At 41.7% G+C, this 19,926-nt stretch overlaps 2 protein-coding genes and 1 long non-coding RNA gene across 9 annotated transcripts in view; 1 reads left to right on the forward strand and 2 right to left on the reverse strand.

The window, feature by feature from the left end:
• Positions 1 to 19,926, reverse strand: part of LOC310833851 — a 116,231-nt gene that overhangs the window by 38,113 nt on the left and 58,192 nt on the right. The window lies entirely within an intron of this gene.
• Positions 3,100 to 7,908, reverse strand: LIG4 (DNA ligase 4). Of its 2 annotated transcripts, none has more exons than XM_083706881.1 (2): positions 7,463 to 7,908; positions 3,100 to 6,750 (listed from the first exon to the last, which is right to left on the reverse strand). In XM_083706881.1, the coding sequence occupies exon 2, from the start codon at positions 6,735 to 6,737 to the stop codon at positions 4,005 to 4,007; it is 2,733 nt and encodes a 910-aa protein (XP_083563007.1). In that variant the 5' UTR covers positions 6,738 to 6,750; positions 7,463 to 7,908; the 3' UTR covers positions 3,100 to 4,004. The 2 variants fall into 2 exon arrangements, with proteins under 2 accessions (XP_083563007.1, XP_083563008.1); XM_083706882.1 differs by having other exon boundaries at positions 3,100 to 7,072; positions 7,463 to 7,886.
• ABHD13 (abhydrolase domain containing 13) lies at positions 7,999 to 16,527 on the forward strand. Of its 6 annotated transcripts, none has more exons than XM_083713310.1 (2): positions 7,999 to 8,041; positions 11,998 to 16,527. In XM_083713310.1, the coding sequence occupies exon 2, from the start codon at positions 12,033 to 12,035 to the stop codon at positions 13,044 to 13,046; it is 1,014 nt and encodes a 337-aa protein (XP_083569436.1). In that variant the 5' UTR covers positions 7,999 to 8,041; positions 11,998 to 12,032; the 3' UTR covers positions 13,047 to 16,527. The 6 variants fall into 6 exon arrangements, with proteins under 6 accessions (XP_083569436.1, XP_083569440.1, XP_083569439.1 ...); XM_083713314.1 differs by lacking the exon at positions 7,999 to 8,041 and adding an exon at positions 8,067 to 8,186; XM_083713313.1 differs by lacking the exon at positions 7,999 to 8,041 and adding an exon at positions 8,067 to 8,137.

The following is a 19,926-nucleotide window of genomic DNA, read 5'->3' on the forward strand; positions in this document are numbered from 1 at the left end:
TGAGTATTTGTGCAGCAAACATGTAAAGTACAGATGACACACATATGTGCTGACAAACACATCTTTAAACATACATATACATGGTTGTAGTCATATGTGACACTTGTTATTACTTGACAATTTTCCATATTGGGTTTTAATAGCTACATGCTCAGTGTTCCCATTTAGTTCAACAATACTTGCTTCTCACATCAGGTCATTGACAAGAGTTTAATCTTAAATCTGTGGACTCTGCCCCACTAGTTGGTTTCATGACAAATTGTTCTAGGGCAGTGTCATTTTTAAGGCATTTTACCTCTTTGGCATGACTGGACCAGGCATCTATGTAGTACAACACTTCCTCTTTCCTGGGCAATTTGGTTGGAGGGATGATAGTATTAGTCCATAGTACTAAATTACTCTTGGTGCTATGTACCACACCACTGTTTCTCTGCTCCTTTTGGGATTTCTAGCTTGTGGGTTTAATGCCCTTTGACATACAGAGTGACACCACCTTCTTAAACTCTCTTATACAGTTGTACCTTGGTTTTCAAACAGCTCAGTTCTCAAACATTTTGGCTCCCAAACACCGCTCCCGAGTGTTATGATGTGCGAACCATTTTTGGAAGCTGGACATCTGACAGGGCTTCTGTAGCTTCCGACTGGCTGCAGGAGCTTCTTGCAACCAATCTGAAGCCACACATTGGTTTTCGAACATTTTGGAAGTCGAACAGACTTCTGGACCGGATTCCCTTCAACTTCCAAGGTATGAATGTACTGAGAAATAACTCCAGAGGAACAATTCCAAAGAAACAATTCCCCCACCAGACCTTCACCCCCATACAGCACCAGATCCAGCCATAGGGAGCCTCAGCAGCATTTGGTCTGTCATCCTCTCCCTGCTCAAATCCTTGCACTACCAACCCTTCGTGTGAGACCCCCTAGGAGCACTCCTGCCCTTGAAGGTGGTCCAGCTAGGGCTGGATTCCCCAGATTAGGAGCCCTAATTGCCACAGGTAACAGCCATGGAGACATCCAGCCCCGCCTGGTTGGGGCAGGTCCAAATGGTGCAGGGCGATGATGCACCAAATACGGGGGCTCCCTATGGCGGGTGCTGTATGTGGGTGAAGGTCTGGTGGGGGGATTGTTTATTCCTTAGTGTAAGGTTTTTATTGCTGTTTAAGGTTTACTATTTGAGGGGGGGTGAGGTTTGTTGCTGTTTGAGTTTTTCCTATTTTGTTCAAATAAAGACCTCTTTCCCCTCATATTGTCTACGAAAGATCCTTTAAACAACCTGCAGTGTTAACTGGCAAAACAAGCAGAGAGTCCTTGGAGACCAAAGAAAGAAATGACAATTTCGTACCTGTTTGGTCTGGCTTTATTTGTAAGCAGGAACATGGCCAAGAAACCTCCTTGGCCTATGAAAGAATATGGCTGATATAGTAACTAAGGACGTTTGAATACTTGGATTATTTCCCTTAAAATAATAGGCTTCATGTTTTGTAACCTTGCCTTTGTTCCTCCATAAAGTACAGAAGCTGGTGTGGCCCTGGCTTGGAAAGGAAGCTTAGCATGCATTTTTCTACTGGCCTGCAATTTCCCCTTCAATATTCCAAATAATCAAAATTCTACCATTTATTAATGTCTAGGGTTTAGGAGGTCCTCTCCCCCCCCCCCCGCACATCTATAACAATAGTTCCAGTTGCTACCTTCACATAAGGTAAAGGTAAAGGTACCCCTGCCCGTACGGGCCAGTCTTGACAGACTCTGGGGTTGTGCGCCCATCTCACTCAAGAGGCCAGGGGCCAGCGCTGTCCGGAGACACTTCCGGGTCACGTGGCCAGTGTGACATCGCTGCTCTGGCGAGGCAGAGCCGCACACGGAAACGCCGTTTACCTTCCCGCTAGTAAGCGGTCCCTATTTATCTACTTGCACCCGGGGGTGCTTTCGAACTGCTAGGTTGGCAGGCGCTGGGACCGAACAACAGGAGTGCACCCCGCCGCGGGGATTCGAACCACCGACCTTTCGATCGACAAGCCCTAGGCGCTGAGGCTTTTACCCACAGCGCCACCTGCGTCCCATACCTTCACATACCTGTGCTTTATTTTAACTTTATTTTTGGTCTATAATTGTATATGGACTATGTATAATGTCTAACCCTAACCCTATAATTTCCTATAGTGACTCCACCTGCTACTGATCAGCCTTCTTGCTCCTGATGAGAGCCAGCTGGCTCCAGCTTTCATTTTTTTTAAAAAAATGATAAGAGTGTTTTTGAGAAACATAGGGTCTCAAGTACAAGGGGCAACTCTGGACTGTTGGACTGGCTAGTGTCCTAGTCCTGTGCTGTCAGCCACGGCAGAGATTAGTGGAGGGAGAATCAGCCGAGTCTCAAGGGGGCGCTTGCCAGGTGGCAGAGTCCATATACAAGGTCCAGTCCAAGGTCCAGAGTATCTCAGTTCACGTAGTCAGATGATCCAAGGGTCAAGAAAGCCAAGCGTCCCAGCCGAGGTCACAAGAAGCAAGAAGCAGCAAGGTCTGGCCAGGAACAACTAATGTTGTTTCCAGCAACTGAGGCTGGAAACTCTGCTTACAAAAGCTGGAGCTTTCTGCTGCTGCTGCTCAGCAGGTGAAGAAGATTCCTGGTCCTGGACCCCTGCCTCCCGCTGCCCCCTCCTCCGCTCGCTCACTGACACTATCCCTCGCACTGAGACCTGACATGGCCAAGCCAAGCCGTGAAATGTGGCAAATGAACAAACAATACATGTATGACATTTTATTTGAAAAGGGGGGGGGTATAAATGGGAAATATAAATACAATGGAAGAAAAGGTATGTGTTGGTGTATTTTAGTTGGTATGTGGCCTAAAATATCAAACCTTTTTCCAAACTTGATCTGGAATGAAAGAAGACAGCAATACTGTACTACTGTCTTCCCCTTTGGCTTCAAAACCTATGATTATGTCACCTGGTAGAAAATTTTAAAATGTTTGGATAACAAAGACTCTTCAACATTAGTATTGTCAGCGTCCAAAATATATCAAAAAGTGTTCCTAATATACTTGAAATATGTCAGAAAGTACTCTCAGCAAGTCTTTCTGATTTCAAAATCAGAAGCAGGTTTTTTTTTAAAAAAGTATTTTATTTGTATAGTTATTTACAGAGCTTTCTTTCAAAGAATGAATACCCAGATTTAATTTTTTTAGACTTTTAAATTCAAATTATAATCTGCAAACTGCAATCCTGTGACCCCAGAAATATATCCCAAGAGTCCGAGGAAACATCAGAGCTCCCTGTCCATCGATGATGAAGAAATAAAATGTCAGATCGCCCACACAACAGTTATGGAAACATCTAACAGCTTTTGAAGCTCCAACACTGGTAAGGGCCCCACCGTTTCGCCTAAAGATTTTCCCAGTGGGAGGAAAATGGTTATTTATAAAAACATCCGTTAAAAGGACACGATTGCAAGATCACTTATCCACCCTCATTTCTTTCATGCCAGGAAGAGCAGAGTTGGAGAAGGCAGTTCAACCACCTTCTGTACCACCCCTGTAGGACTGAAGTCTAAAAATACCTATGAGGGACAAGCCACAGGCTGCCATGGTGGAGACGCCTGGATCCTCACTGGCAGCTGCGCCGACAGAGCTCTACAGTGACTAGATGAGGCTTCCTCAACCTCGGCCCTCCAGATGTTTTGAGACTACAATTCCCATCATCCCTGACCACTGGTCCTGCTAGCTCGGGATCATGGGAGTTGTAGGCCAAAAACATCTGGAGGGCCAAGGTTGAGGAAGCCTGGAAATGTGCTAGCCGCAGCTCAATAAAATGGAGGATTTTTTTTAAAAAAAAAAATAACCTAATTTTCAGCACCATACCTGAAAGCTTTTCTTCCATGTTCATACTTGTGAAACTTTATCTACAAACTTCAAAATGAAGTGAAGTATTAAAAGGAGCCTGGCAGAATTCATTAAATAGATAAATGAAGTTAATCAAAGTAATTATTTTCCTATTAAATGAAATGATTTAAATTAAGTAAACATTTTCATTTTGTAACTTGCCAGTCTTTATAGAATCCTTTACCCACTGCTCAGACAAAATTTTAAACTTCCTTTTGAACGTTCTTCTCAGTGTCTTTATCTCCTTCAAATGAGCATGATCTCCACTGATTACATGGGACACACCCTCTTCAAGCTGCTGAACCACTTTTGCTCCATGAAATCGAAGTATCAGCGCAGTTAATAGTTTTGTTTGTTTAATCCTAGCACCTGAATTACTCAATTCATCAGAAGGATCCAAGTAAATTGTGTGCTGCCTGAACATACTTAGTGGAGAGCTTTCCCATGAATAACGTGCTTCTATGTCAGCAATTGCATCCTGAGAGATCTCTGCCTGAAAGTTATTCATTCTTGAGAACACCTTCTTTAGTTTGGCAATATCAGTATCACCTGTGTAACTATCACCATAGCAGTCATATTCACAGGCAAAATGTTGTTTTGTTTCTGGAGACATGTGAATCATGAAATCAAGCTGCCAGGGTACAAATGTTTTGGATTGAAAGCACTGTAAAAGCCACTCCACTCTCACAACATCATACTTGTCAGAAGAAATAATATTTTTCACTCTGACATTCTCAATTCCTGCAATCACACAATAGGTGTCCAAACCAGGATTCTGGACTATGCTGCCGCCATATTCCGCTATTTTACTTTCCAGCTGATATTTTGAATAATTTTGTGTCCCTGTCATAACACAAAACTCAACATCTTCAAATATACTGGAAATCTGGTTTACATTTGAAAGATCAGGAGCTTTAAAATGATCTATTAAACCAATTTTTTTTTTAATCTTGGGCACAGTTTTACGTTTCTTTCCTTGTGGCTCATCATTATCTATATCAAAGTGCTTAGTTGCTAGCTTTCCACAAGCTTTACCTCTGAGTTGCTCTAGAATGTCAAGAGTCATACAATCATGCCATTCTTTATCTTCTCTTATCCTCTCAATACGAGGGAAACGTAATGTATAATCAGTTTTGTACATATCACTGCTCACAATCTCCGCTGCTTTAATCTGGACGATGACTGAATTACAAGGCTCAATATAGACTTCAGGCTTCTCAGTTCCACACAAGATATTTAAAGGAGGATCTCTTTTACGATAAGGTTTCCAATATTTAGCTAATTTCAAGCCAAGATCATAAAGTTCTTTCATAGTGTAACCAGAACCAACACGACAAATGGAGTGGAACACTGATGGTTTTTCACCAGGCGGAGGAGTCTCAGCAACTGCACATAAAAAATGTGACATCATGCCACCACGAAGACCTTTTCCCCAGTAGCCCCCAACAATTAAAAGGTCTAGTTCATCCATTAGTCCACTAACATACTCTGGTTTGATCTTGAACCATCCTTCCCCACGTTTGTCCGGCTTGTAAATTGACATGGGATCTTTTATCACAATTCCTTCTTCTCTGTTATCTATTGCTTCATTTAGAGAATCTATTACTTCTTTCTGAGTGTTAGCTTGATTTTTAGGAACAAACTGCAAACGACCTTCTATTGGTGTAAACATCTCATTCAGTTTCTCATATCTTTTGCTCAACATCTCATGACCCAATTTTTGGTTATTAACCATTAGAACATCAAACACACAGAAGCATGTCTGTAATTCTGAATCATCTGACATCTTTTTTATGTCAAATTTGCTACCCTTCTGTACAAAGTTCTGTGTGGTGGGATTGTAGGCCATCATCTCACCATCCAGAATGCAGTTCTGAATATTATTGTTGAAGATATTATGAATAAATGGAGTCAATGAACCTTCCAAGGGAGAAGCTCCAAACTGCTGAGTATAATCATACCCATTTCGGGAAAAATACTTGTAAACATCTCCATCTTTGTGCATCTGCATTCGCTCACCATCTAATTTGGTTTCTATGTAAAAGCTCTGGTTGTTCATTTGTTTTTCAATTTGTTGTATATCAGCAATAGCAGCAAGCATCGGTTTAAAGGGAGAAAATAATGTAATAGAAACATCACTAAGAAATACAGAAGGATTGTGTAACTGTCTACAGACTTTCTCCAAATCAGTTGTAACACTGTACAACTCTGAAGCATCAGGATGAAAGATGGAAAGTAAGGTTTGCTGGCTGACACCAAGTTTCAAATCTTTTATGATCATCCTGATCAACCATTTCTGTTCAAGTGCTGAACTCTGAGTTATTAACTGAAGAAGGCTCTTCTTGACCAGATTCCTCCTTTTGGCAGCATTATTATTAGAAATGGAATCTAAAATATCGTTCACTTGTTTTATGGTCAGTTGACCTTTCCTGGGACACCTTTGTTTCAACACAAAATAGGCAATCATAGCAAAGTCTCCAGCATCTCCCCGTGAGCCAGTAGGTGTTCGATAATTTAAGAGTTTTAAAGCATCTTTTCCATCTTTGGGTAAATTTAACAACTCAATATACAGCTTAGCAAGCATGGTTTCTTTAATTCCATAAGCCATCCTTTCTCTTTCCAACTGTGGAAGAATAAGCCTCATTGCTGGATAAAAAGAATCCATTACATCTTTTTCATTTTTATGAAGAGCATCATGATATTTCCTCCAGGAATCTAAAAACTCCTTGAAATTCTTGGTTTTCTCAGGTCGGGATTTGCATTTTTGTATTCGTTCTAATGTTGAACAAAGATCTTCAAAAGGAACTTGTGATGCCACACTTAGTTGGGAAGGAGAACAGGAAGTAGAAATGGAAGACATCTTGAGTATTTCACTACAAAAAGAAAGAAAATGGCAAGCTTGTTTTCAAATAGTACAACTCACACCTTATTCCTACTTTTCCTTGAATTAGCCACATAGCTCTACATTTAAAATGAATTAAAATCTCAGTTTTATTACACAACGTTAGGTCCAGTCACGGATGACTCTGGGGTGCGTGCTCATCTCGCTCTTTAGTTTAGAAAAATAGTAAGATGATACATCTTTTTTCTTTTTTTTGTATGCCATCTATGCATGATGTGGTGAGGGATTAGGGATAGCTGCGGAGGGATTTAGGAAGTTTTTCTCTTCTCATAACTCAGGGCCACCCTGTGAAGCTGAATGTCGGAAAGAAAAACAAAAAAGTGCTTTTTCACACAGTGCACAACTAAACTATGGAATTCGTTCCTGCAAGACATAACGCTGACCACCAAATTTGATGGCTTTAAAAGGGCATTAGATAAACTCATGGAGCCATAATGGGAATGTTCTACCCTCACAGTGAGATGCAATTTGCCTTTTAATGCTAGCTGCTGTGAATCGCAAGTGAGGAGAGAGAGGGCTGTTGCTCTCATCTCCTGTGTGGGCATTTCTTCCACAGCGTTAGCCACTGAGATACTGGACTTGAGGGGTCAGTGGTCTGGTCTAGCTAGATCACTGCAATGGAGTGGCTGAAAGAGGAGAGAGCAAGAGACACACATGAAAAACGAGAGAAAGAAGCATCTCACCGTCTGGATAGGTCGCATTTCCAGGTTCACACTAGAGAACAATGTTGAAATATCTTTACAGTTTTAACATGTGGGAGGAGCACGACGCCGCAGAGGCCGATACAGAAATGACATGCTGACGTAGCTGCGGCTGCCCGCAGGTGTGTCCAGACCGCTTCGGGGGCCCCCGGCGGTGAAGGCGACCCGGCAAGGCCCGCCCGGGGGCTTCTCCTCCCACGTCCAGCCTTGGGCCTGAGGCGCCGGAGGGTCTGCCTGGCGCGCAGAAGGGAGAGACCCCGCAGAGCCGCGGCCGGCCTGCTGGGCCCAGGGCTCTGGCTCGGAACGAGGCGGCTTCCCCGTCCCTCCCTTCTCACCTCGCCCACCTCCGCCGCTCGCCCAAAGACCAAAGCACAGCCTGACAGGAAGAGCGGCCGGCGGCCTTTCTGCTCTGCGCACGCGCGAAACCTCGCCTGTTCTCGCGGAGTTTCCTTCTGCCGCGCCCGCTTCCCTGATAGGCTCCGTCGCGGCGCTCGTTGGAAACCTTTGCCCTTCGAACTTTGACCCGGAAGCGTTGCCGTCCGTGCCGGTTTCCCGGAAGTGGTGAGTGGGCGAGGAGATTCCCGGCCGGGGGGCGGGGAGGACGACGGAGGAGGCGGGGGCGGGGCGCGGGCATGTCCCGCCCGGGACCGCGATGAGGTGGGCGCCTCGGGGCTCCATCCGCCCGAGCGGAGCAGCGGAGGCTCAGGTAGGGGCGGCCGGGAGCCGCGGGACTCTCTTCTCTGCCCTGCGCTCCTCGCCCAGGACGGCCTCGTCCCCCGCCTCCCCTTCGCCAGCGCCCGGGAGCTCTCGCCTTCCGCCTCGCAGCAGGTAGCGAAGCGCGGCTTGCCTGGCGCTTCCTGGGCAGGGCGGCGGGGACGGCTCTCGGTGCTGCAGGAAGGCCCTTTATCCCGGCTGACCCTTCCTCGGCCCCTCACGAGTGGAAGCTCCCTCCTGCCCAGATGCCACATCCTTGTCTCGCCTAGGCGGCTGCCGCGCCTCGCACGAAACGCCCGCGCCCTTCGAGGGCAGCGCAGCCCGGCGCCGTCGGTTCTGACCGGTTGCCGCTCTCTCTGGCCTCGCTACTGCAGCCTCATTACTTAGCTCTAAATGACATTCTTTGGAATGTAGCCCTGCTGAGTTTGTATAGTATCTGAAATAAGTGTGCTTCGCAGTTCCAGTTTATTTCAGTGGGATTTGCTTCAGGGTGGTACAATGGCTTTGTGCATGTTTACCTGGAAGTCCTGATTTTTCCAAGTAATAATGCATGTAGCCTCCACTCTATTATAAGGCAAAAGTTTGGCTCTATGGTGTCATTCCAGAAGCTTTGGTGATAGCCACAGTAGAAATCCAGGAAAGCTGTCTGGGTAATATATTGTTTAAAATATGATTTAATAGCCTAAAAACTTGCTTGTGAAAAATCACATCATTCTGGGAACATCACTCTTTTGTATGTGAACACTGCAGCCTGTAATGCCCTTTTAAAAAAGCAACTCTTAACTGGAAATTACCGTAATAAGAATGATGTCTGATGCAAGATGTTTTCCAAAGCTGCAATTACTTATTTGATAAATTTAACAGTTATTAATGTAGCCTCATTCCTATTTTTCAAAATTAACAATTATGATAGTGAGGCAATACTGGCTAATACACTTCCTTTTGTAACTTGGCACACCATTGTTTAAGTGCTGTATGTCCTGTTTCTGGATATGAAGGCCTAACAATACAGTATTCACTTGAAATGGAGCAATTACAACTACAGCATATGCAGTATTCCAAATGTGGCTGAATCGTACATTTTGTGCGTGTGTGGCTATGGACCTAAAGGACTATGGGACTTCCCATGAGTGGTGGTGCAGGTGGCTGTCTCTGCAAGCTTTTAAGTAATCATTAGTCTATTTCAGATGGCTTTTACCTAACATATGCTGTAATCCTATTTGCTTTAACCAGGTAGCTTAGCAGGTTTTAATTGGTGTTTTGCTGGTTTGATGAGTTGTTTTTTTATTATGGGTTTAAATTTTCAGGTATTATTAATTCTGCTGCCAACTCTACTATTAACTCAAATCATTGTAGTTCCTGGCCTTTTGAGCATTGAGGTGTCTTTGATGCTACACTGTTCAAAATGGGGTGACCAACTGTGGTCATGGATGGGATGGAAGGGGGTGACTAGAGGAGCAAGCAGGGCCCCCCTAGAAGCAGGACGCTTGAGCGATCAAGAGAGGTCAGGAGAAGGAGGGCCTTCCAGGACAGGCTTAGAGACTGAGAGTCACAGTGTGAGTGCCAACTTAGACAAAGAGGAGTCAGGGGTTGGCCCTGCTACACACGAGCAGAACAGTCCCAGTCCTGCTGGCTTGCCTCCCCCTCTGCCACCCCACTCAAAGAGAGTCCTGCACATTGCTGAGCAACGGGCCAGGTAGGCCCAGAGGAGAAGCTTGCTCCCTCGATGCAGACTTAGTCTTCTTGGGAGAGATCCAGAGTGAAAGGCTATGGACTAGTGGAATGAAATTAACAGCATGTGTAACACTGAGGGAAAATTTAGAAAAGATGATGTATAGGTGGTACATTACCCCGGCAAAACTGGGGAAAATGTATAAAACAGGTAATAAGTTTTGCTGGAAGTGCAAAATTAAAGAGGGTAACTTTTTCCACATGTGGTGGACATGCGATGTAATGAAGAAATACTGGGAACATATTTATAATGAGTTAAAAAAAATATTCAAATATACATTCCCCAAAAGACCAGAGGCCTTTCTACTAGGAATAATTGGGGACGAAATTAAAAAAGAAGACAAAACGCTATTTCAGTATGCCACAGCCGCCGCTAGACTATTAATTGCCCAAAATTGGAAAAGTCAAAGTACCCCAGAAATTAGAGATTGGCAAACAAAGTTATTTGAATTTGTAGAACTTGCAAAAATGACACAAAAAATTAGAAACCAAAAAAAAAAAGGTTAATAAAGATTGGTTAAGGTTAATAAATACAAAGTTTATTAACGATTGGAACAAATTTATGACTTACATTGAAGGGAACTATAAGAACATAAAAACTACAGCAGGACTGATATAGATCTTATGTGTAAACCATTATAATTATTAACTGCAAGAGAAATAAATTACTCATATTAAGAAGCCTGAAACCGGGAGGGATGGAAGTCAATAGGTGTATAAAGGAACGATTTAAGTATTTAAAGATATAAAGAGATAAATGAGAAGACAAAGAATTGTAATGGGAAATGGTCGCTATTCTTCTGTTATGCTCAGAAATTTACTTAATTTCCTTTTTGTGTTTTTGGGGTTTTATGTAATGGTTGTAACTGTTTTTTCGTTTTTCGTTTTGGTTATTTAAGCGAAAATCAATTAAAAGAATTAAAAAAAAAACAGAGTGAAAGGCTAGAGGTGGGAAGCTCGGAGCTAGTGGTCAGTTTCAGCAATGTCTTAGCTGGATTAAGATGAACCAGAGGAATCTGCTGTGTTATTTTCTGTTAATAAGGAGCTAATTGCATTCCGTGCCTTTCATGTGCTGTGGTTGGCCTGGATTGTTGATAGCTCCTTGACAGTTGTTCACAAATTTATAAAGATACAGGTTTGGGAAACTACCCCCTTTAAATGACGTATTTTGCACACAAAATTTATTTCATCTTCAGCTGAATTACCTATCTTGTCTTTAATTGCTTTACAAAGATCCATAAAATCTAACAACATCGTTTTAGGTAGTCCGATATTTTTATTTTATTGGTCCTCAGTTACCAGGCACCTGTGTTACTTTATCCTATTATTCTGAATGGCTTTAGTTTGAAGCATTTAGGCATTTTGTGTATTGTCTATATCAGTGGTGGCCAAACTTGGCCCTCCAGCTGTTTTTGGATTACAACTCCCATAAACCCTAGCTAACAGGACCAGTAGTCGGGGATGATGGGAATTGTAGTCCCAAAACAGCTGGAGGGCTGAGTTTGGCCACCACTGGTCTATATGATGCTAACTGGGATCCAGAGCCTCATTATGTGAAGGCACATCTGTTTCTAACAGTTTCTCTTGATTCCCTAATCCTGCTCTGCACTCCCAGACATACTGTAGTGTTTGTGAGGGTAGTAGCTGCTTTGGGGGCATAACGACTGGTAGGGGTGTTTGAAAGTTGCTAATCAAATTGTACTTAGTGATTGTATTTAGAAAAGTGTCATTTAAGCAGCTCCAGAATTTTTTCTGCTTTTGCTATTGAGCTTTGGAGTTACTTCTTGTAGAAGGTCATCTCCCCACTTTATTACACATTATGCTCTCTGAAGAAATACTAATGGCGTTGATTACACACAATATTCTAGATCTAGATTTCCTTCCCCCAACTGTATTTCAATTTATTTTGAAAGCCCACGCGTCTTTTTATTTATTTAAATTATTTATTTAAATTTCTTTTGGAGCCCACGCGTCTTTTGCACTACATAAAGTATAGGTATGAATTACCTTATACATTTGTTGTCCCTTTTAAAAGTTGTTTTTAAAGAAGCTTATTTATTTTCTTTTTTCAGGATTCATATGGACTAAAGATTCATTGACTACTATAATGGAAAAATCATGGATGCTTTGGACTTTCATTGAAAAGTGGCTCCTTGCATTGGTCTCATGGTCCTGGGGCCTCTGCCGTATCTCTCTCTTACCTTTGATAGTAACTTTTCATTTGTATGGAGGCATGATATTACCTCTGTTAATATTTGTATCTATTGCAGGTATATTATATAAATTCCAGGATGTGTTGCTTTATTTCCCAGAGCAACCTGCTTCATCACGACTCTATGTCCCCATGCCTACTGGCATCCCACATGAAAATATCTTCATCAAAACCAAAGATGGTGTGTTGCTCAATCTGATTCTTCTCAGAAACACAGGAGACAATTCCTCATATTCACCTACTATCATTTACTTTCATGGAAATGCAGGAAACATTGGTCACAGACTACCCAATGCTTTGCTGATGCTGGTGAACCTGAAAGTCAACTTACTGCTGGTTGACTATAGAGGCTATGGAAAAAGTGAAGGAGAAGCAAGCGAGGATGGCATCTATTTAGATTCTGAGGCTGTGCTAGACTATGTGATGACTAGATCTGATCTTGACAAGACAAAAATTTTCCTCTTTGGACGATCCTTGGGGGGAGCAGTTGCTATTCGCCTGGCATCTGAGAATTCCCATAGGATTTCTGCCATCATCGTGGAGAACACATTCCTTAGTATCCCCCACATGGCCAGCACTCTGTTTTCTTTCTTTCCAATGAGGTACCTTCCTTTGTGGTGCTATAAAAACAAGTTCCTCTCCTATCGAAAAATATCTCAATGCAGAATGCCTTCACTCTTCATCTCTGGGCTTGCTGACCAGCTGATTCCTCCAGTTATGATGAAGCAGCTTTATGAGCTTTCCCCTGCTCGGACTAAGAGATTGGCAATATTTCCAGATGGAACTCACAATGACACTTGGCAGTGCCAAGGCTACTTCACAGCACTTGAACAATTCATCAAAGAAGTTGCAAAGAGTTATTCCCCTGAAGAAATGGCAAAAATGTCATCTAATGTAACAATAATATAACTAACTCCAGTCTTTCTGTCTGATACAACTGCATTGTACCTGGATTTGTAGAAAGTGATAAAGAATGACAATTTTTAAAGTGTGTACTCTGTCTTGTACTTATCTAAAGAGCAAAATTAAACATGGAGAGATCTAATAAATTATGAGCCAGCTAGTTTTTACACTTAGCGTTATAAATTAGTGATGTTTTTGATAAAATTAATCTTAATTTCCATTCTTAGATTAAGACACATTAATAAACTTATTGGTAAAATTTAAGTTAACCCTTGGGAAGATCTGATGTGGTGCAAGAGGAATCCACTTGTACAATGGGACTTCTTTCCTTTGTAGCCCCCCCCCCCTTTCCCAAATTTTGCTCCAGAGGATTATAGGATGCTTCATAGAGCATGGTGGGATGGGGCAGGGAGAAGAGAAACCGGAAGTTCTGTTGTACAAGAAGATTTCTGTTGTGCAGGCAGACAGACATCATTGGATGTTGCCCACTGGTTTTAAGAGAAGAACAGAGCTGTTGCATGCAGTGTATGTTTTGGCTGCATAAGTAACCATGATTAGCAACACACACACTATGGCTAGAGCTTTGGGATGCATGATAAACCCCCGAATTCTTTTGTTATGCATCTCAGATTGTGTCGTGTGCTTAATATTATAAGTAGCACTAATGGCCCCCTGGGCTCCTTTGGAAGGAAAGGCAGGGTAGGAATTAAAAAAATTATGGAAGTACACTCTATTCAGTATGAAATGGCTGCATTCATTGCTTATTACATCCACATGCAGGATGAATGGAGAAAAGATGCATTTAAAGTTAATGATATATTAGTGCTGATATTCTCATCCAGTCACGAAGACGGGCTGACTAGTGTTCAGGTTGCCATGTTTGCTATCCTTATACTGGAAGGTTTACTGCCCTTAGCGCTCGTGCATTTTGCCTCTTGTGCTTGTTCCCCTAGAAGCCATGAGTGCTAAATGCGTCAAACCTAAAGTCTGGTTGGAATATTGCTTTTTACTTAGGCAACAATATGGCAATTGGGAGAAGCTGGACTGCAGGGAAAGGGTTTTTTTTTTAAAAAAAATCTACTGTCTAACATTTACTTCTGCTTTTCATATCAAACTCCTCTTTAACTATTTTAAAATGTTTAATTAAAAAGTTTTCTTGTAGGGGAATTGGTTTTCTTTCATTGCAGCATGGTTGTCATTTTCTAAACACTGTTGACAGATGTCATGTAACATGAACAAAACTGAAAATATTTTGGTTATTAAAGGCTAGAATCCTAGGTGTACTTCTCAGGAAATAAGTCCCACCAAACAACAAGACTTCCTCATGAAAATATACTTGGGATTGAGTTATTAAGAGGGCCAGACTAAGTGATGAAGACAAGTATTAAATAATGAGTTTGATATTGAGTATACTTTACAAAATCAAATTACTTATTCTATTAGGATATGTAGTATGTGTGTGTGTGTTCTGTTTTATTTTTGCTTTATAAACAATGCATTTATTGCAAAAAAATGGGTTTTTTATTTTCTGAGAAAGAGAAAAAACAGTTTACCCATTTATAGTGCTCCAGAATCTTACAGGATGCAATTTTAACCACTCATTTTTTAAGATGTAGTAAAATAAACATTCAGTTTTGAAAAGTGGTTGTGCTTGTTTGAAGAGCACATAAATTGTGCAGGAAGTGGAAAACTAATGGGTAATACTCAATTGTTAGTCATACTCAGAGTAGACACATTGATATCGGTAGACTGAAATTACTTAAATCCATTGATTTTAGTGAGTCTGCTGAGTATGACTAACATTGGATATTGCCCCTTAGAACCAATATTGAGTATCTATTTGAGAACATTTTCTTTCTGTTTTTCCTCTATCTTCTCTGACATAATTGCTTCCTGTTTAGTCTTCTTCCAACATCTCATTCATCATTCTATTAACATTTATTACATGACACAGAAACTGCAAATAATCTCTTAAATAATTTGATATATTTCAGCAACTACAGCATTTGTACTTTGCCATTCTTTTTTGTGGTATGCTATTTTAGCTTCATCAGTTTTGGAAACATGCCTGTATTAGTGTTCACAGAAAGTAAATTAAGCCTTATACAAAACTTTCAGCATTAGCATGCAATAGCATACTGTAGGGTGTAGATCATACCATCCACAGTTGTAGAAAGTGTGAAGTTAAAACAGTGCAGGAATGCTGCAATAACAGCCTAGACGACAATGATCAGTATATTATTGGCCTGAGTATTGCTTTGGAAGAGAATCTTATAGTAATTATTAAGCTTATAGCATTTGTTGTAGATATTTCCCTTTCCCCTTATCTTTTTATAATGATATATGTATTTGCTATGTGCACTTTGACTTTGCTTAGAGCTCATCATCTTGTAGAAAAAATATAGGTTACATTATCTTTTATATAAGAGCAGCTGAACAGCCTTTTGTGGGACAGTAAATCAGCTGAGACTTGAGCTTCGAATTTTGCCTCTGAAATTTGTGGTACTTTCCAGAAAGATTAGCAATGGTTTAGTTTTGAATGGAGAATGATTCATTGACTCCCCAGTTATGCCTGAAGAGATAAGAGAAGCTTATGCTTTCAAGTAAGTACTTGTGCAGACCTAGAGTATGATGCTTATATGAAATTTGTGCTTGTTTTCACAATGAGTATTTGCATAGGAACTGTATAAAGCCTCTTTCCATTTCAGATGTCCCCCCCCCACCTCCTCAGGAAGGCCAGGCTTTTAAATATTATAGCACAAGCTAATTGGGTCCAATTGTAACGACACATGTATTGTTTTGAATACATTTTTATCTTTGATAATTCAGCAAAAAAATCTGGATTAATTTATGGGACCAATTGAGGGTCTGTACTCAAGGGTTTGTGCATTGTGGCACAAGGTGATACTGAAATCAGAGTAAGGATATTTAAATGTCCTTTTGGTGCTCTTATTTATTTGCTAAGGTTATATACCCTACCTTCTGCTTTGGCAGATCCACAAAATTAAGGCTACTGAAATTTCAGTAAAATTCAATTAGAAAATAAGTATGGGGAAACATCTATAGATTTCTGTAACTTTTTGCAAATGACACAAAACTTTATGGTAGAACTCTTGCCAAAAAATAAATTTGCTGCATGCAATAGAATTACAGATACTTGTGGGTTCAATTTTGAATGTTTCACTTAGATCAAAACAAAAATTAAAACTGCAGCCATATGTATTTTCACTTAAAGTAAATATTGTTGAGTTCTGTGAGATTTGCTTATAAGTAAACATGTTTAGGGCCAGACTGTTGGTATATGTGTGTTTTCTACAGATTAAAAACAATACTTGTCATTTCATATTTTTAGACATGCATTTAATTAAGCACTTTCATTTTCATTTCATTTTTTTTTTACAATAGTAGATTGATTTTCCTTTTACATAACCTCTATTTTTATGTACTAACATATGCAATAAATTGATAACACCTACAATTGCTAATAGCCTTTTCTGTGTGTTTGTTTTGTTTTCAGTATAATTATCTGTCCATTTCCGGTAGTTTCAAAATGTAGAATAAGCCATCAGTTGGGCAGCAGTGGAAAATAATCTCTTAACACTTACAACACTGCCAACTTAATCTGTTATACATTCAGTTCAGATAATTTTAAAGGCACGTATGACTTGAGTAAGGATTGATTGGTGTTTGGTGTAGTAAGCTTATCCTTTATTGGTCAGTGCATCAGAATTGTTTTCAGATAGATTCTTCTTCCTTACTTCAATATGTTGTGGCATGGCATATTAAGACGATTACTATTTCACATCCTGCAGTTTCTCTTGTTATGCTGCTGCCTAATCCTGGCACCTGAATATTTCACTTTTGAATGATGGTGATTTCAAAAGGCAAACAGGCTCCAAACTCCGGGAATCAGCTCTCTGGGCTTCAAGCTCCCTGGCTTTTTTCCCACCACCCACTCCTTAATTTGGAGGTGGGGAGTGAATTGAAGAAGTTGACCTGGAAAGGAGAAAAAGGGCCGGACATTCATCAAAATTACACAAATTCTCAGGAAGCACTCAGGATGCTGGTAGTAAAAGGCAGAACCAACACTATGCTGCTGCTGCTGCTGCAATTGCTTAGAGAACAACTCCATGCAATCACAGTGGCAAAGACTGAAAAAAAAAAGAATGCTGATCTTGTCCACCGCAGAGCCCCCGTGTAGTTTGCTGACTCCCCTCCCCCCTCCGTGCCATTGCAAATTATTGTGAGGGGCAGGCATAGAAAAATGCTACAAAGGTGCATCAGGTTGATGGGCTGCTGGTTCACCACCTGTATTCTATGACAGCAGAGGCCTCCTGCTCTCCCCTTTTAGAATGAAAGCTGGAAATTCAGGCCAGTTATTAGCCCAAAGAGATCCAAGCAAACCCTAGAAAATTGGGTCTTATGGCAACCCTTATTTTTCTAGTCAAGAAATATGGATCTAGTTCTTTTACTCTGAAAGACTACTAACTAATACAGTTCTAATATAATTGCTTTGCATAAGAAGCGAACATTACGAGGATTATCATCCTGTAGATGACAGTGTTTCATTTATACTTTTGATATGACTTTGCCAAAATAAGTGGCATGGACACGGTACTGTAGTGTTTCTGTGGATCTTTCTACTTAGACTTGGTATTTACTCTGGAGGAGTGAAGGATGTAACTCAATTTTTAGGAACTGCAACTGACTCTTTCCATTGTATGGAAACTGCTTCAGGGAACTGATTGAAATGTTGGCCATTTCAAGAAACCAGAAACTTGCACAACCTGGGGTGGAGAGGCAGGTAAGCAAACCGGTAATGATCTGAGAAAGAGTATCAAACAGCAACCATCAAAATTTTGATGAGCAATTAAGTTCATAAGCCACCGCTTACTGCTCTGAAACCCAGAGCAGTACTAACATCAAGCCTTGATTCCCTTGGTGAAGAAAAGTCTTCATCTGACTCCAAAAAGGTGTTTGGTGGCTCCATGCAGGCCTCACTGCAGAGAACATGGAACTGAGAAGGCCATCTGCCTGGTTGCCGTTCTTGTGCCTCTCTCAGCAGGGGCACATGGAGAAGGGCCTCAGAAGATGCTCATAAGGTCCAGGTATATTGTTGTTGGGAGACACAGGCCGTATAAGGATTTACATGTTAAAACCAGCTCCTTGAATTATTAGTAGTATTGGTATTATTATGTGACTTCTTTGTCACTTGTTACCCAAAGGCCTTAGCAACGTAAAACATTATACCACAAAAACACAGCACCAACACCCCCATAACAGGAAGCTTCACAATCACACTTGATAACACAACAATATCATCTCTGGGGGAAAGATAAGTCTTTAAAAGGTAAAGGTAAAGGTACCCCTGCCCGTACGGGCCAGTCTTGCCAGACTCTGGGGTTGTGCGCCCATCTCACTCAAGAGGCCAGGGGCCAGCGCTGTCCGGAGACACTTCCGGGTCACGTGGCCAGTGTGACATCGCTGCTCTGGCGAGCCAGAGCCGCACACGGAAACGCCGTTTACCTTCCCGCTAGAAAGCAGTCCCTATTTATCTACTTGCACTTTGATGTGCTTTTGAACTGCTAGGTTGGCAGGCGCTGGGACCGAGCAGCGGGAGCGCACCCCGCCGCAGGGATTCGAACCACCAACCTTTTGATCGGCAAGTCCTAGGCGCTGAGGCTTTAACCCACAGCGCCACCTTTAGCTGGTGCAAAAAACATGCCAAGAAAAGCGCTAGATGGATCTTACCGGGCAGAGCATTCCACAGATGGGGAGCCACAATGGAAACTGTTGTCACCACCCTCTGAGCCCCTCCTGGAGGGGGGACCTGAAGAAGGGCCTCAGAAAAAAATATAAGGGTCCAGGCAGGTTCATATTGGGAGAAGCATTCCAGAAGATGTTGGGACCCTGAATTGCAAAGAGTTTTATAGGTCAAAACCAGCCAGCTATGTAGTTGCAACAGAATTGGTGTTATGTGAGCAGCTTGTTATTACTATGAGGTAGATTTCTGGCTGGTTGACTGACCAAACCAAGAAATTGCTCACCAATGGATCCTTGTTATCCTGGTAAAAAGTGACAAGTGTGGGTGCTGCAGGGTTCTGTCCTGGCCCCATTGTTGAGCAACATATTTATAATGGACTTGGATGGAGGAATAGTGGGAGATGCTCATCAAATTTGCTGATGACACCAATCTGAGAGGGGTAGCTAATACCACAGAAGGTAGTGTCAGGATTCAATATAATCTTTATGGATCAGAGATCACTGCCCAAACTAACAAAATGAATTTCAATAGGGACAAATGTAAAGTTCTGCACTTAGCTAGGAATAGCCAGGTACACAAATATAGGATATGGGATAGCTCGCTGGGGATAGTGACCTAATCAAGGGATGTAATAGTCTGGCCACACCTGGAGTCCTGTGTCCAGTTCTGGGCGCCACAGTTTACAAAGGGTTTTGACAACCTTGGAGGTGGGCAACCAAGATGATAAAGTGCCTGGAAACCATGTCTTATGAGGAATGGTTGAGAAATTTGGGTATGTTTAGCCTGGAAAATAGAAGACAGAGGAGATGTAATAGTCATCTTGAAATATCCAAAAGGCTGTCGCATGGATGATGGAGCAAGCTTGTTTTCTCCTGCACTGCAGGATAGTACACAAGCCAATGGATTCAAATTACAAGAAAGGAGATTCCAACTAAAACAATGGGAAGAACTTTTTGACAGAAATAACTGTTCAACAGTGGACAGTGGTGGACCATCATTCACTGGAGGTGTTTAAACAGAGGTTGGGTGACCATCTGTCCGAGATTCTTAACTGTGTTTCTTGCATAGCATGGGATTGGACTAGATGACTCTTGGGTCTCTTTCAACTCTTAAGATTCTATG

The sequence above is a fragment of the Podarcis gaigeae genome (assembly GCF_964106915.1).
Source record: "Podarcis gaigeae genome assembly, chromosome: 1".
Classification (NCBI taxonomy): Eukaryota; Metazoa; Chordata; class Lepidosauria; order Squamata; family Lacertidae; genus Podarcis; species Podarcis gaigeae.